The sequence below is a fragment of the Calonectris borealis genome, chromosome 1 (assembly GCF_964195595.1).
Source record: "Calonectris borealis chromosome 1, bCalBor7.hap1.2, whole genome shotgun sequence".
Classification (NCBI taxonomy): Eukaryota; Metazoa; Chordata; class Aves; order Procellariiformes; family Procellariidae; genus Calonectris; species Calonectris borealis.
The window spans coordinates 64,022,410-64,038,534 of NC_134312.1; the positions used below are offsets into that span (position 1 = coordinate 64,022,410).

General features: G+C 43.2%; 1 protein-coding gene across 1 annotated transcript in view; it reads left to right on the forward strand.

The window, feature by feature from the left end:
• AKR1D1 (aldo-keto reductase family 1 member D1) overlaps positions 1-16,125 on the forward strand; it is a 35,257-nt gene that overhangs the window by 10,349 nt on the left and 8,783 nt on the right. Inside the window, exons 2-4 of the mRNA XM_075157819.1 lie at positions 6,043-6,210; positions 10,699-10,815; positions 15,285-15,362. Of these exons, the coding sequence (XP_075013920.1) occupies positions 6,043-6,210; positions 10,699-10,815; positions 15,285-15,362 (363 nt within the window). The remainder of the gene's footprint in view (positions 1-6,042; positions 6,211-10,698; positions 10,816-15,284; positions 15,363-16,125) is intronic.

Sequence of the window (16,125 nt, forward strand, 5' to 3'; positions counted from 1 at the left end):
TCTGTTGTACGGGCAATCAAACCTCACGCTTCAGGCCACTGACAGGACGTCAGGCTAGAGGAGAAAGGCACCCCTTGCCCACGCTCATTCACAGCGTGACATGAGGCAGCAAGCGTCACCATTCCCTCCCATCTTCTCTGGGCGCATTTGCTGTCCTCCACTTCCTAAGTGTCACTGTGTGACACAGAGCAAAGCTCTGGGCCGGCATAGCAACTCGTGGCCCTCAGCTGTGCTCTCTGCCTCCATTCCCAGCTCTACCTGCTTTTGCAGAGATCCCTTCGCTGGGTTTTGCTTCCTGGATGGTGGCTGCCAATGCTTCCGGGGGATGAAAGCCAGATTTTCCTGTGTATGAGAGAGGGGGATGTGCTGGCGGTTGCATTTTCCAAGAAAGAGGTGTACAGTACAGCTTCTCCTTTACAAGATTAAACAATTCTAAGAATGTACCCTTGTGTGGCTCATATCCTCTGGCTTTGTAAACTCAACCTGTGCTTTCCTGTAATGTCTTCAGTACACATGTTTTCTATGCTCTGTGCCTAACATCTTAAGCCAGTCCTCTTTGCCAGTTTGTCCGGAAAACAGGCAAATGGAAATAAGCAATTGGGCTTCTAGAAACTTGCATAAGAATCTGTGTGCGAGTGCCGAGCTCTGGCGAAGGAGGCTCTGAGCCCAGGAATGTACCTACTTTCTCCTTCCTGTATTTAGCTGACTAAGATTCCTAAACAGCGGCTCCACATCTTAAATTATAGGTTAGGACTGGAGCGCTTAGCCCACAGTTTGGATCTCTTGTGTAATTCAGCTGCAGCTAAATTCAGATTTTTCCAGGAGATGGCCCTGTCTCTCCCAACACCTCAAGCTCTTCCTCCCAGGGTCATTATTCCCAGCTGAGGGACTGGATACCATTGCACTACTCAGGTGAGGTGCTCAGGACCAAGGTGAACGGTTCCTTCCCTGAAATATTGCTTCCTCAGCTCTCATAGGCTGCCGAGGCTGGTGCAACTCTGTAAAGCTGCATATGTAAAACGAGGCAGAGCAGAATGTGGGAGCCTAAGTCAGACTGTTTTCCTTTACTGTATGCACTGATAAAGAATCAATGACAATAGTGATGTGAACCCATTTATAAAAGCAGTGCCTATGGTAGCTGTTCACATGGTTTTGCAAGATTACGATCTGCCGCTAACGTGTCCTCTTAGCTTTGTCTTTGGAGGTAAACAGAATCCCTCTTTATCAGCTGGAGAGCTGATGGAAATTGCTGACCAGAAAAGGATAGTATAGAAAAAGCAAAAGAATTGGAGCGCAGCTGAAAAGCAACACTAAATAACAGCAACGAGTAGGACAACCACTAACTCTGCTAAGCAAATATTTCCTTATTTCCTCCCTACTTGAGAGGGAACAGTAAAATTCATGGGTATGCCTGCACAAAAAATATTCTCCTGTGGCTTGGTCACATGCAATCATGAGCAAAACCGAAGCTGTACATTTTCTATGGTAGGGAGAATAGTTTTTGACAAAATGATATGTGATGGAAGGTGTCTGGAATAAACATTAAAAAATAAAAAAGTTCATGGTCTCAAAGGAAAAAGAGCAGACCCTTTCAGACAGGCAGAACTGATGAAGCACATTGCTTTTTCAGACTCATAAAATGTGGTAACTGGCCAGTTGGCTACTTCATCTATGGCAAAGGGGCCAAATTGCCTCTTCCTTTCTTTCAGTGAGGTGCGAATCTGAGTCTACTGCCCCTGTGCTTCTGCCAGATTTATTTACCATGGAACCTGAAAGAAATGGATACTGGTTTAATCTGTCATGCGTGGTGGTAAATCAGCAGGTTTACAAGCTATTGATTGATAGAGGGAATAATTGCGTGTGTTGTTTCCTTAAACTCTATGATCTTAAAAATAAGCTAGATGCTGTTGAAGGAGTTATTAGGGATTAAGCAAGTGGTTCTAGTCAACCAAGCAGTTTTTCTTTTATCATAAAACATGTAATAAATTTAATACCTTTTTTGGCACGAATTCGTGACTGACTGTAAGAGCACTGAAGATAAAAATCTGACTTACAGTGTACAAGTGGTTTTAAAATTCCAGTTCTAAAACAACAGTCCTTGATCAAAGTAGCATAGTTGCAGGGCACACTGATTAGAAACTGAAACATTAATTACAGCTAAAGATCAAGCATACCTCTTATCTACACTTAAATAAAAAGTAATAAAGAAGCAAAGATTTGAATTACCGCTGACAAAGCACGAAGGTTTACAGCACAGCGACATTTCAGTACCTCATCCAGCATTTGTGCCGCTCTAAACATAAGCCCTGCTTATTTGGGAATGGTGCAAGAATAAAGGCCTACCTGAAATGAGACAGCATAGGCAACCACGTTGCAGATAACGTACGCTAGTGAGTATAACCTGCAGTAAGGAGGCGGAGGTCTGGCTTTCCTGGTAGAGTAAAGGTGGGAGGCACTGCTCCATCAGCTGCTGTGATTGAAGTGCCGACCCTTGTACAACACCACAAGACGTAAGAGCAGTCATATCACAAACTTCTATCTGCACGTAAGTAAAAACCACCTGGTTTTCAGGTGGTAATCTCTGATCTGGTCACTACTAGTTAAAGACTTTATTTCCATGAAAGACAGAAGAGATTAAAACGCCTCAGGCTGAGCAGCGGAGTAGAGGGGAAGGATCCAGGTTTGTGCCTTCTCTGATGGAAAGATGGATGAGCAGTGGTGATCTGAGTCATCCAGCTTTAGTATGGTCTGTCAGGAAACAATGGAATAAGATACGACACTTAAGGCAACACTTCTAAAAAGTGGCAAAACCACAACATGACTAGCCTGTGCAACTCATCAGCACAGTTTACCACAGCCCATTACTGCAGGATTTGGAAGGATTAGAAATGTGAAATGCTAGAAATGATAGTTTCTCCATTAGAATGAAAATAAACACATGGTATAAAGTTTCCAGACTCGCAGATGTCTCAGGCCTTCAGCTGGGACGGTTCAACAGAGGCAGGATTTTCCAAAAACTGTTCCCTAGGTTGCTTTGCATTCTTATATGAAGCACCTTAGACCAGAATCTGTCAGAACTAATATACCACATCAGATGAAATGAACTAGTGCAATGAAAACATTTATTTTTAATGTAAACCCATCTCCGGCCATTGGTAATCAAGGCCTGATCCAAAAAAAGCCTCCTCAAGCCCCTAAAGAATAAGATTAATCCTTGAGATGGAGGAGTCTTTCACAAGATTATTTGTACAGATGTGTGTAAGTCCTATGCAAAAGATTAAGAAATACATAGAAGTTCAGCTCTAACGTAAGTTAACTGATTCAGCCAAAGGCAATTGCAGTAACTGCAAGCTTTCTCATTTTCCTCTACTCCACCCTCCTTCCAAGTCTGCAATTACGCCGTTCCCCTATATGTGAGACTTTACCCTTCTTCACCTATTCCTTCTGCTTTTGGTGCTGACCAAACTGGCCCTGGTGTTTGAGAAAAGATGCAACTCAATAATCAACATTTCCTTGCTTGGTGGAGTTTAGTTTACAGCTTCAGGAAACGACTGGGAGCCCTGTTCATGCAATCTCTCAAGAATGCAAAGAGAAGAGAGAGGAAATTCAAGGATCAGGCCCACACCCCATTTTCAGGCTCTTCAACAAAAGGGAAAAAGTTAAAAAAAAACCAAAACAAAATAAAAAACAAAACAAAAACTTTTTTTTTTTTTTTAAAATCTGTATTACAGTAATGTGTTACTGTACTCTAAATGTTCTGCTTTCATACACTTAAACGGTAGAAGTCAAACAGGCTGAAGCAACCTAAAAGTCACACTGTTTGAAAAATCAGGTTTCATAGAGAAAACACTGATTGCACTTTTAAAAATGTGTTTCTCTTTTGGATAACTAGTCATCACTTAGACTTGAGCTCACAAGTCCTTTAAGCTGAGCCCCATTGCTCTGTGCTAGTCAGCCTGAGCTTTGCACCCGCGGCTACAGCCTGGTGCAGCTCATTGCTGAGACAGAGGTCTGAGGTTACTGTCATCAGTAACTGCAGGCTTGTAGTACTCGAGTCGGAGCTTTTTGCCTGCTGCCTTCCTCAAATCCTTCCTTGCAGGTTCAGGCAGGGACAAAGCAGCCAACGTGTTGGAGGTTGTCACTGCTCCATGCCTCGTGCTTCTGTAACGCTGCCCGACATGCCCCGAGTGAAAACTAGCCATTGACTGCTCCTGAAAGTCTTTTAGCTGCCGTGGTCTTCATTACATCCTACTAACAACTAGGAAAGGGCCCTGGCAGGGGCCAAGCATGCCTTTGGAAGGCTCCCACAGCGAAAGCAGCAGAGCATCCAAACAAGTGTTTTGTTGTCTCTCTCAGTTAAGCAGACAATATTGCGTCATCACTGCTGTAAATATTTTAGCATGCCAAATTGTGCTGTTTTCCCTCTCAGCCCTCACTCACGTCCGTAATAAATAAGGGCAAGCGTGAGCAGCTTTGCGTTTTAAATAACCTTTAGGCACTGCATCCTGGAGCAGAAAGTCCCGAGTCCAAACAGAAGTCAGTCCAGTTGTGCCCGACAGCGGCCAGCCCGGATAGGACACCAAAGAGGAGAGCGAGCAGGCAGGGGTACAGTCCCATTACCCCAGAATAATCTGCCACCAGCCTACAGCTCTGGGACTGAAAGACAGAGAGGTTGACCCCCATGTGTCTTCAGCAGTCCTTCGTAGATCTTTCTTCCATGAACGTGGAAAGACAGACCAGTGTCCTTAGTCCCTGCAGCATCCTATGGCAGCTGTGAGTTTCACACCTTCTAGTTCAGCAGGTGGTGAAAGAGCAGCTGCTTATTTTATGGCAAACTCCTGGACAGCCAAGCCAGTGGCTACTGTCAAAGGATGGCTTAGAGGGAGACTGACTGCTGTGGTGAAAAGTGGTCCTATTGCCAGTCTTGCTTCTTGTCTTTCCTTAGCATCAGCAAAACCAACAAATTTGACATCCTCTTTTCATACCCCGTCTCATTTCCAGATGTCTCTGGCATCTGTTTTTTTCATAGGAGAAGCAGCATGGTCTTGGCCCTTCACTTGGAGGTAGCAAAATTCACCTCTTGGCATTTGCTGCTGGCAGATAGCAGCACAGCAGAGCAGTTTGAACTCACCCTATTTCAGTTTTTCTTTAAGTGAATCAGATGTCCCTGTCGCAGCAGAGCAATGCCTATGAAAAGGGTGGGAGAATAGTGTTGCCACATGTAACTGAGAGCCCTTGACCACCACCATTTAGAGCTGCTCTCTCATTATACAAAGTGTGGCAACAATAAGATGTTTTCAGTACAATTTCAGTGATCAGCCAAATTATTTCAGTGACCAGTCTTATGCTTTTTTGCTTGGTTTGGCCTATGTGTATTTTGCTTGCCATACTGGCTAATGGAAAATATGACTCTTCTGAAAAAACAAGCTTAGTCTGAATTTCAGCAAAGATGAGTAAACGTAAGTGCAGAACTAGTCCAGAACTAGGAATACCAGTAGACAGTCCTGAGCTATCACCTTTTGGATTGTGATACCACCAATGGTAAGCTGATTTAAGGAGAAGTCAAATCCAAACTCCTGCTGAAAGCTCTACTGGGCCATAAGGTATTCAAACAGCCTCTGATCAGGCAGGTGGTTGACAAGCTCTGCTCAACCAAAAAGCCCTCTTCCACTTCAGTAAGGGATTTTGTCCAACGGCTGTTGTAGGAAAGCCCTTGCTCTCTAGATAAGAAATTCTGAAATAATTCAAATCATTCAGTTCTACTTTCTGAGGGCTCTAGTACCCTCTCCTTCCCAGACACATAGAGAATTTTTTGCTTTGCTCCTTTTCCCAGTCTAATTCCACATTTGCGACAGTTTTGAAGAAAAGTGCACAGCACATTTTTATTCAGAAATTGAAGCACAAGTGTCTGGGGAGGTAAGAGATGGTTAGACTGGATAAACTCCAGCATGAACCTTGTGCATATCTTAGGGACTCTATAGCTTTGCAAGAGAGGTGAACAGGAGGCTGGAACTATGTTTGTTCTTTTTCTTCTCCCATTAGACTCCCAAAGGTTCCTGTCTGGAGTCGGTGAAGATTGCCATTGATACTGGTTACCGCCATATTGACGGTGCCTTTGTCTACTACAATGAGCATGAAGTGGGACAAGCCATCCGGGAGAAGATTGCTGAAGGAAGGATCAAGCGAGAAGACATTTTTTACTGTGGCAAGGTGAGAAGCTGCACTCAGATTATTTACACTAAATCCAGGATTTCTGTGAACGGGCTTTCTTAAGAGTGCCGGTGGTCAACATCTGGCATGCTCCCAGACCCAACATCGTTTACTTTTCTTCCCTAGCATTACCATAATGCCTTAAAGCTTTATGAGCACTAGATTTGCTGTAAAGCACAGGAATCGCTGTTGTTCTCAGTTTAGAGCTCAGTTAGCAGTGGGAACCATGCAACATCCATTCTGCCTCGTATTGTAAGTACCTGCAAGTTTAGACCATTGCTACACTCAGCCGTGCTGCCTAAGCTGTTACTGTCCCACGTGTTGTGCTGGCACGCACACTTGTATAGTCACACACTGAGCCCGATCTGGACAATGATCCTGCAAATGAGTTATTGTCTGTTAGAGCAATTCCCCGTACAGGTTTGCCGTGAGATTACACAATGAAAGGGGTGGGAGCAAGCAGGTGCATGCAAGTGTACGGGAGAACAGCAAGTGCTTACATTGGTACTACTGTCAGAAGATTACTCATCAAGCTATACCCTTAGTTACTGTATCACCTGTCATTAAAAAGTTCTAGGATGATGAATCAACTTACTTGGAGAGATGTCATCACACTTCTGCTCTAGAGCAATGAGGCTGGCATAATGCATGAGCTAGTTAACACTTTAAAGTCTTAGCCGTAAGAGTTGATTCTCTCCTAGAAGAAATCCCTTGTCCAATGAGTGTCTGACAAAAGCTGTTACAGCTACGATGACTAGATCCCAGGTATAAGAGAGAGAGCTCATCGCACATTGCAGAATAAAGATCAGATGGCCCCAGAAAATTCATGGTGCCTGTCTAGTTTCTAATGGAGTTTATGGCCTCAAGTTCCCCTTCCTGCAGTGCTTCTTTGGACATATCAGCCTAATATTTTCCCTTTCTCTTTTCCCAAATAAGACGTAATCCACAAAAGTTACTCAACAGACTTGGAAATAAATACTACGGTTCCTAGAGTGAAAGATCCCATGGGATAAAAGGCCCGTTTTACTGTGAGCAATTTAGTTAAGCTCTGTGATCTGGGAAACTAAGCTTCAGATTGGGTCATTTGCAGACCAAGTGGATTTTCAGCAGCTATAGACCAATTTCCAAGTACAGCACTTTCCAATCTATAAAGTATGCAACTCTTTTCCAAGTTCCCTGCTCGATTCTACTGGTAACAACCTTGCCATCCTGAGAAAAGCTTCACGTCCTCAAATTTTCCACCTTTATCAGAGTAGTCTCTCAGTCTCTCATATGCCAAATATGTTGATTTGAATCAGTCGAAATATTTCGTTTCAACTGTTTTATAGTTTCATTACAGCAAATTACCAGTAATATTTCAAATCAAAAACACAACGTTGTGCCAAAAGGTTAGAACCAGATGTCCTAGCAATTTTGAGTCTTCAACTTTCCAACTGCTTCCCCTGCAGTTTATTTTCCCATATAAACCTTTAGGTTCTGTAAACATGCATCTCCTGGTAAAACTTTATCAGGGTTCCAAACTTTATTTATTAAGCCTTTCTATATTCAGTTGTCTGATCTAATCACTAGATTATTTTCCTTGTTGATGATCACTACCTAAACATCGACCCACCTGTGAAACTGCATTTGATTTCTTGATTGTAAGTTCAGTTGTTCCCTAAACTGCAGATCTTGCAAGCCAGAGAGCTGCAACCCGTAGTACCATGATAGTCAAAGCCTGCGGTTCCAGCCTGGCTTGTGACTGTGAGATGGATCTATCTTTCTCTTGTGTCCTGTTTGTGCTTGACAAAACTTTGGGTGCTCAGGGTGATAGTTTGTTAGAACATCTATGTAGTCTTTAACAAGTTCAAAGGCAGAAGTGGAAAATAACCCGCAACCAATTCAATCCATCACAATCTAGGATTTTCGCAGATTTCACTGAACGTTTTCACAGCAGCTCTGAACTTCCCAGGAGGAGTGGGACTGGATGTCCCTTGTCTTATGAGCTCATATATCTTCAGCTTTATGTACTTTAGGAACTTAAGTATCTTATGAACTACAGACAAATATCAAGCTACCGGTAGATACATCAACCATTGATCGGTAACTGACTGATATGAACTGTTGCATCTTCTGGGAAACCTGGTAGATACAGTAGACCATTCTTGAGAGTAGTCCGCACAACAAAAGTTGGTTTTGTTTTCAGCCTTACTGACATCAGAAGTACTGGAAATTCCCAAGACCCTCCAGACTCAAGCCCTTCGTACAGATCTTTCCTTAAACAAAGATGATGCAAATTGAAGGCTGGTCCATCAGCAGGCACTAACAAGCACAGCCCCGCTGAGTGGCAGTGTTACTGGAATAGTGACTTGGTGCAATCGGGCTGCATCTGCCAGTTGAAATCATCAGCACTTGCACTTGGCTCTTTCTGCTGGCTGGCTGATCAGGCAGAGCCGCTCAGCATCCAGAAATTTTAGAGGTTTTATATCAACTGCCAACATCTCGCTTGGCTTATATAGCAAGACCTTTTTGGTCTCCTCTTTCATCCCAGGATATTTCTTTCATTAAACTAGAAGTAACATTTCCAGGAAATGTGGTGTCCTGAAATGCCAAAGCCAGCTGGCAGCTTTGACTGCTCAAACGTCTACATGGGTTCTACTTAGGTAGATAATACAATAACTTGTACAAATCATGAAAACAGTTATGAAACACTTAAGTTTCCATGGCATCTATGTATTAACATAGTACAAATGTTTGCTATTTCTAAAGGCTGTTTCTTTAGAACCTCTGCAGTTTTTTAAAGGGAAGTATATTCACTGGCAAGTACTGAGCTCAACAGCACTGGGCTAGAAAGGGCGCTCGGAAAAACTGCTTCTAAACTATCAACATACCTCAGGTTACTAAATTTCTTAAACACAGTAACGAAACAAACTAAACATGAAGGTTATATAGACTCATTTCCTTACCTATATTTGAGTCCAAAACAACATCTCATTTTACATGTAAAATGAAAATCTAAGATTGGCAAATGCCTAAAAAACATCCAGACCAAAGGCTTTCAAGGAAATCCAGCAGAACAAGCTTAAAACTCTGAGAGCAGGACCGTGGTCCCTTTACTGTAGTACACCTCAGCCTGTGTAAGCACCGCCTTAGCAATCATAAACTCTGCACGCCTTGCAACATACGGCTGGGGAACGCCTAGTATGAATTTCCAGGTGCCAACCCCTGCTTTGGGCAGGGTCAGGTGTGCTGCTCTCAGTACAACTGAACTTCAATATAACTTGTCCTTGCCTCTGTTGGCAGAACTGAACAGGTTATTATTTTCCCAGGGAATAACTATATGGTTTAAAAAAACCCAAACATCTAAAATACTTTAAAACTTACCCAGGCTATGTCCTTTGACACCTATAATCACCATCTTCTCCTGAAAAATCGCAATTCAAGTGTTTCACATCTCAAGAATGGATTCATTCTATACCTTCGCATGCTGACTGCCAGCTTTGGTGCCAAAATTGTCCAATGACCATACCAACAAACAGCAGGTTTTTCCAGCCAATAAAGGTGTCAAAAACCTCAACATGACTCCACATATCAGTTTTGTGCATTGAAAAAAGAAGATAAAGTAGCCCAGCTTATTGTGTGCAAGCAAATGGCACTTTAAACCTTCTATTGTGTGTTAATTCTGGTTTTTGTCGATTTTAACTGCAGCAATCACTTTACAAAGAGCTCTTGGTTACTAATTATCATGCTATGATTTTATTCTTGCAAGAGATTTGCATCAGCAGAGTTCAGTTGGAGATAGTACTGAAAGCTAATCAACTAAGCACACTCCATAGCAACCTCAGGGCATAACCCCGCAAGGAAGCAGTTGTGATTAGAGGTTGAAAAGGCTGTGCTTTAACTAGTCACACCTGCATTACAGTAACTAAACAATAATACATCTTTCAGTGAGGACTGGGGAGTAAATTAAAACTTCCCTAGGTCAGGCAGTCACTCAGGCTCCATGACCACAGGAGAAAACGAAAAGATTCTCTTTGTGCCGGGTGCTTGGCTGTTCAATAGCTAACTCACATGATCCAAGCTTCTGCCTTCAAGCATAAAACTGACCACAGATTTCTTGTGGGAACAAAGTTTTCCAGTGAAAGCATATGCTTGGAAAGCTCGGAAAACAAAAGAAATCTGCCTAAGTTAATTGAGCAAGAGTTTGCAATATACTCAACTCAGAAGAACCTGTGTTGTAATAAACAAATATGTAATGGCTTTACTGGGTCAGCACTGGGACAGTCCTGGGCAAGGACTCCTGTCTTAACCTTACATCTGCCTCTGGCAGAGGACAGGATAAGGGCCCTCACCTTTGTCTTGCAGTGATGTAGACCGCGGTGTCTTTGCACTGTGCGTAACAGGTTCTGTCAGAAGGACAAGGCGGGGTGGCGGGGGGCAGTGTGTCAGCTGGAGGATGTTCACTGTTCCCCCTGGCACCCAAAAAAGAGCCTGTGCTTGCCTCCCCAGCTGTGGAATACCTGCCACCCCCCAGAGCTGGTGCGTCCCACGCTGGAGAAAACCCTGAAGATCCTGCAGCTAGACTACGTTGACCTCTACATTATTGAGCTGCCAATGGCTTTCAAGGTAAAAAGAAAAATTGCCCCAAAAAAGTGCATGACTGGCTTGAACCAAGGTCTCCATCTAGCATCTTCCTTGCAGCTTCCAGTCCATGTTGAAAATAGCACTTTGGCCAGATAATGTTTGATATATACTGCAGGCATACATTTCTGTGCACTACCCACACAACGAGAGGCTTACAGGTGGTGTGAGAAGAGTTACTGGCAGCTGTTGCATGGGGTCTCTCCATTGGAAGGACAGGTCTTCTAACTGGGGTTGAACGCTTCCTGTGCTGAAGAATTTCTATAGCTGAAGCAGCACATGTGTCTTAATCCCCTCTGAGCCATGAGGAGGGAGTCACTGGAGGAAAGTGGTTATACAAAGCAGCGAAGGGGTAGGGGCAAAGTTTGGAGAGGGAGAGAGAAAGGGGAAAAAGCCACCAAGTTGATTTCCTTACTTTGTCCCCAAAAATGAATGGCCTCTGGGTTAATCATGGTTATGATCTTAATCTCTTTAACTCCAGTGCTCCGTTTGGAGAGCTTCAGTAGATCACAGTTGGTCCCAAACATGGGTTGTCCATCTCTCGCTCTGAAAAGTTAAAGCCTTATATTCCTTCATACTGCTGGCTCTGGGAAACTTGTAGCCAAAACCTTTGAATGCAAGGAGCTCACATCAGAGTTGCATGCCTCCCTTGCAACAAGCTCTTGCAAGTCCCCAAACTTTCTCGTTTCACAGCCATTTGTACCTTGCTTTACAATTTTGCTCTGCAAGTACATGATGTAAAGGCAAATTGAATAATACTGAAGCTAGAAGAATGAGATTCAAAACATATTTAAGTGGTTTTGAACCAATTAAATCCTTTTTCTTAGAGAGAATAGGGTCGGGCAATTAGCTGGCTAATTGTTTCTGTGGGATGTTTAAGCTCTAAACTGGCCTCTTCTTGCAAGGAAGGTAGTTCTCTGATTATTAAAATTATATTTTACTATAGACTCCAAACTGCCAGAAGCATCAGATAGGAAGCAGTTTACCAATGAAGCAATCACCTTAGACCTGCAGTTCCTTTTTCCCCCAAGGAAGCCATATCCCATTAAGACCTGTATAGGAGTAACTGGACTCAGATATTAAAACTTTATTTATATGGTCCCACGTATGGAATCCTTTTGGGTACATTTTTAAAAATTTCCCACCACTTGCAATTTCCTGTTTCCCTTTGCTTGTGTTTGTATTCTCTAGTAGTTCATTCTCCCACATAGTGAAGGTCATTGTCTCACAATATAAAAATATAGACAGCTGGCTTTAAAGTAATGTACATCTGACTCCCTGAGGCCTGTATCAACAATCTGAGTTGTTAAAGGAGTAACAGTCCTAGAGATTCATTCATGTCCCCCGTGAGAGAGGAGAAAAAAAGAAGTCGCTTTCTGCCTGAAAACTATACATTTTTCTGTGCCAAATACAAAAAGAAAAAAACCCACCCTTTTGCAATGGTGACAGGTTTCCTCTCTTTGCTCCCTCTCTCACAAATACACGCATCCCGCATGCGGTGCTTGCCTTTGGTGAGGAGTGTGCAGTGTAACGCTAACAAACTCCTGCTCTGCCCTGGGCTGCAAACCTTGGTGCTTTCCTGTCTCCCCAAAAGCCTCCTAGCAAAAGCAGTCTCTGCTTGAAACCAGTGAAGTACTTGAGACAAAACTTACAGTCCCAGTCCGAAACCAGTAAGAAACATGCCCCTGCAGAGCCCAGCGGTGCAAGCTGTTATAAGGGCTTTTAGGCAGAGTAAGAGGAATCTGTTTTCAGAGAGCACCACTCAGAGGAGGAAAGCCCCACCACGTCAGCACTTTTGGGTGGATCAAGAATGACTGACGTCTGGGGTGACATTATTCACTGACCTACCAACATTAGCTGACACCTCCCTGTATTTTTTTTTCCTTACACAGATTCCCCATTCAGGACTTTTGTCCTTCCTCCCTTTAGCCTAGCGGTGGTGCTCAGCCCCTCTACCTTAGCAAGGCAGATGACCAGCAGGAACAGGTCTCCTCCAGCCCAGCACGTGCCCTCTGCCTGGGGAGCTCATTCCCACTGGCAGGTTTTCTAGGGGGCTCTGCTCAGATGACTGATCCATCAGTAAGCAGGTACCTGTGCACTAAATGATCTCCAGATCCCTCCCAACTAAATTATTCTGTGATCTAGCAGGAAAGCAGGTATTTCAGCCTTACATTGAACGTCTCACCCAAGTATCTTCATGTCATTTTAAAAGAATAAATCAAAACACACCAATGGCCTCACTATTTGACTTCCTATTGCCTTCTGTTTATACAACAGGCGTTCACAAGTTGTTAAAATTGCTCTCTTGAGAAAGCCTGCTTGTCAAAGACCATTTTGTGAAAGCGATGGGATGTGCAGACCTGTCTTCCTGCATCTGTGTTGGTGAGAAAATTATTATAACGGGAGCAGAGCTTTTCCTCCCAGTGGTTACCAGCTGCTGTGTTTTAAATATGCAAGTAAGTTGTCTGGTAGCTTTTGGAGTGCCTCCAGACTTTGAACATGACATGATACGATGCGATCCCTGCATGGTGGCAGTGACTGTACGGTGTTGTCCCACTCATTTCAGTGCTCATACGGCAGCATGGTAGGAAGCTACCTTACATTCAGTCTAAGGTGCGTGGCTATCTCCAAGAGAACCGCAAGAGGAGAGAACAGCATTTGTGAGAATGACTGGTGCGGTGTAGTCCATGAGAACCCAAAGCTGAGAAATGTGGCCAACTTCTGAAAGACCTTTTAAAAGACTCGGTAACCACCATCCTGTCACCATCAAAACACTGCCTTTTTCTCTCTTTATCCCTCTTCATCCATCTGCACACTGTTCTTCCATTCAGGAACTCCCTTGCATAAAAAGGTAGCTTGGCAGAGAAAGTATTGCCTGGAGACTGTTGAGCAGAGACAACTGTATTTCAACACCTTGTGCAGTTCCCTGGAGACAGGAGGAAGGATTAATCCTTGTGGAAATCCACAATAGCTGGCACCACTTATCTCAGCCAAGATAAGTTCATCTTCAAGCGCTGTTCATCCTGACTTTGTTTGCTTTTTAGAATACAAGTGATAGAAATAGAGGAAAATGGCGGGATGATAAATTAGCTAATGTAATTGCTGTCTATTGACTACTATAAAAAAGTAATGTTGAACAGAAGTTAATGACTTAGAAGTGGAATAGAGTAAAAAAGTCTGGAATTCAGGCTCATCCCCTGAACTTAAAGAAGTCCAACGGCTATGCGTTGAGCTTGCAGTCCTTGGAGAGCCTGCTGGGATATCATGGGGATGAATGGTTTGTTCCAAAATACCATGGGGTGGTTTTGTAGATAGGGCTTCTCCACCTCAAGTTATGATGGCAAACAGTTTGCCTTCTACTAGAAAAAATGCACCCAACAGTCACCTACCTCCTTCTAGTCAAGATGTTTTTTTTCCAGCAAGACACAGTAACAAAGGCAATAAGTCGTCTTTGTGGAATTCCTTGAGGAAAACGAGCACATTTGGAGGAGACAGGCTTATGCCTGTAACTTAGACCTTGGCCTCTGAAATCTGAGGCTGTGTTTTCCTTAGGCTCACTTTTCCCGTGAAATGCCTTGAATTTGAACATCTTGACTGAATTGGGAGGCGCCAGTTACTGATCATATTAGTCACAGCTGCATGTTCCCAAGGAGTTACCATGTCAACATCTTGTACCCAGGCCTTTGAAATGTAGCAGTTTGCAGTCAGATCAAATGTCAAACATCACTGAAGGGTTTTTATGAAAAAAAGTGAAATCGCGATCAGACAAAAGGGAGGGAGGTGTTAATGCACTGCCTGCAACAGCAGTGAAATGACCAGCAAATAAGAGAAAGCTGTGCTCATGAGATATCAGCTCATAACTCATCTCTGAAGTCTTGTTTATGGGGTATAGAGATAGGAAGAAAGAGTTCCTAGTGCCCAAAGAAAGGTGGATAATGCACTTAAGAGGTTCACAGTCTGTACTATAGCTACGCACATAGCCCGTTACTACTAGTAAGTAGCTCTTGGAAATGGTCCCTCCAACTGTTGGCAGCTGGACTGAGCTGGTACTCTTCCCAGGTGCCTAGGACACAGGCAGGATCCGGGGAAGGGCTGGGAAGAAAGGAGGGAAGAAGTGGAAGAGAATACAGGTTGGTACTCTAACCCAGCCCTTTGGAAGGAGACTAGTCCCTTGTATGCCGTAACATAAAGGTCGAAAGTTTACTGAAAAACAAGGCCATCCAGGAACTCCTGAGTGTGCACTCATGTGACAGTTCAGAAGTGTATCCAAGGACGATCTAGCAGTGGAGGATGTGGTAAGCCCAGCATGAATGACCTGTTGAACTTAGGGTGTTTCAGAAAGCTTTTGGATTTTTTTTTGTTTGTTTGCTAGTAGAAACAGAGCCTGTGGAAAAATCTTTGCTCTGAGGAGTGAAAATTTCTTTAAAGCGTGAAAGTGTGGTTTTACTTTTCAGCCTGGAGATGCAATCTACCCAAAAGATGAAAATGGAAAAATTATCTACCATGAGACAGACTTATGTGCCACTTGGGAGGTAAGCAAACACATCCATCTATATATGCTTTAAAAACACAGATCCTCATTCTCAGTTTTACTTGTGGCCTTCATAAACAGAGCTGAGGCATATTGACAGGGCAAATGGATCAAATTCTACTAGCTCCATGGATAAATTTTACTTCTGTCCCTAAGGATGTTGCTTCTTGCAACAAAAATAATTATTTTTATAACAAAATAAAACATTGTTGAAACATCTGACATCCACATTCCTTCTTTCAGAGAGTGCACTCTACATTTGCTAGTTGAGGTATCTGTAGGTTTTTACCAATCTCTCCTCTTTATCAGATCTTTACAGCAGGAGAAAGTTGGAGCCCTAAGAAGTGACTAGATCCTCCTCAAAAAAAGGAAGCTTTTCACCTTCAAGAAAAAACAGAATTTGCCCTAAAGCTCACCATAAAAAAAAGCACAACACCAAACCACAAAAAAACAAAACCCAAAACCCTTGCCATCAGAACAAGTTCACCCACTTCTAAATTTAATTATCAGATGAGAACGCAAGGTTTTTCTGCTAAGAAAACTTGGAGGGAAGTAGCATTTGCCTGAAAGATTGCATCCTAAATTTGTTTGTGATGTGCTCTAGTACCTATAGCCAGATGTCTCCTTAAGCCTACTGCCACTTGGCTTCAGGATCTCGGGTGAGGCAGGAAGTGAGATTAGCAATCTCCCCACCTTCCTGATTTTCGAAGCCTTGGACACTCTTTAATTCATGGCCAAAGATGGTCAGCTCTCCTTCTGCACCA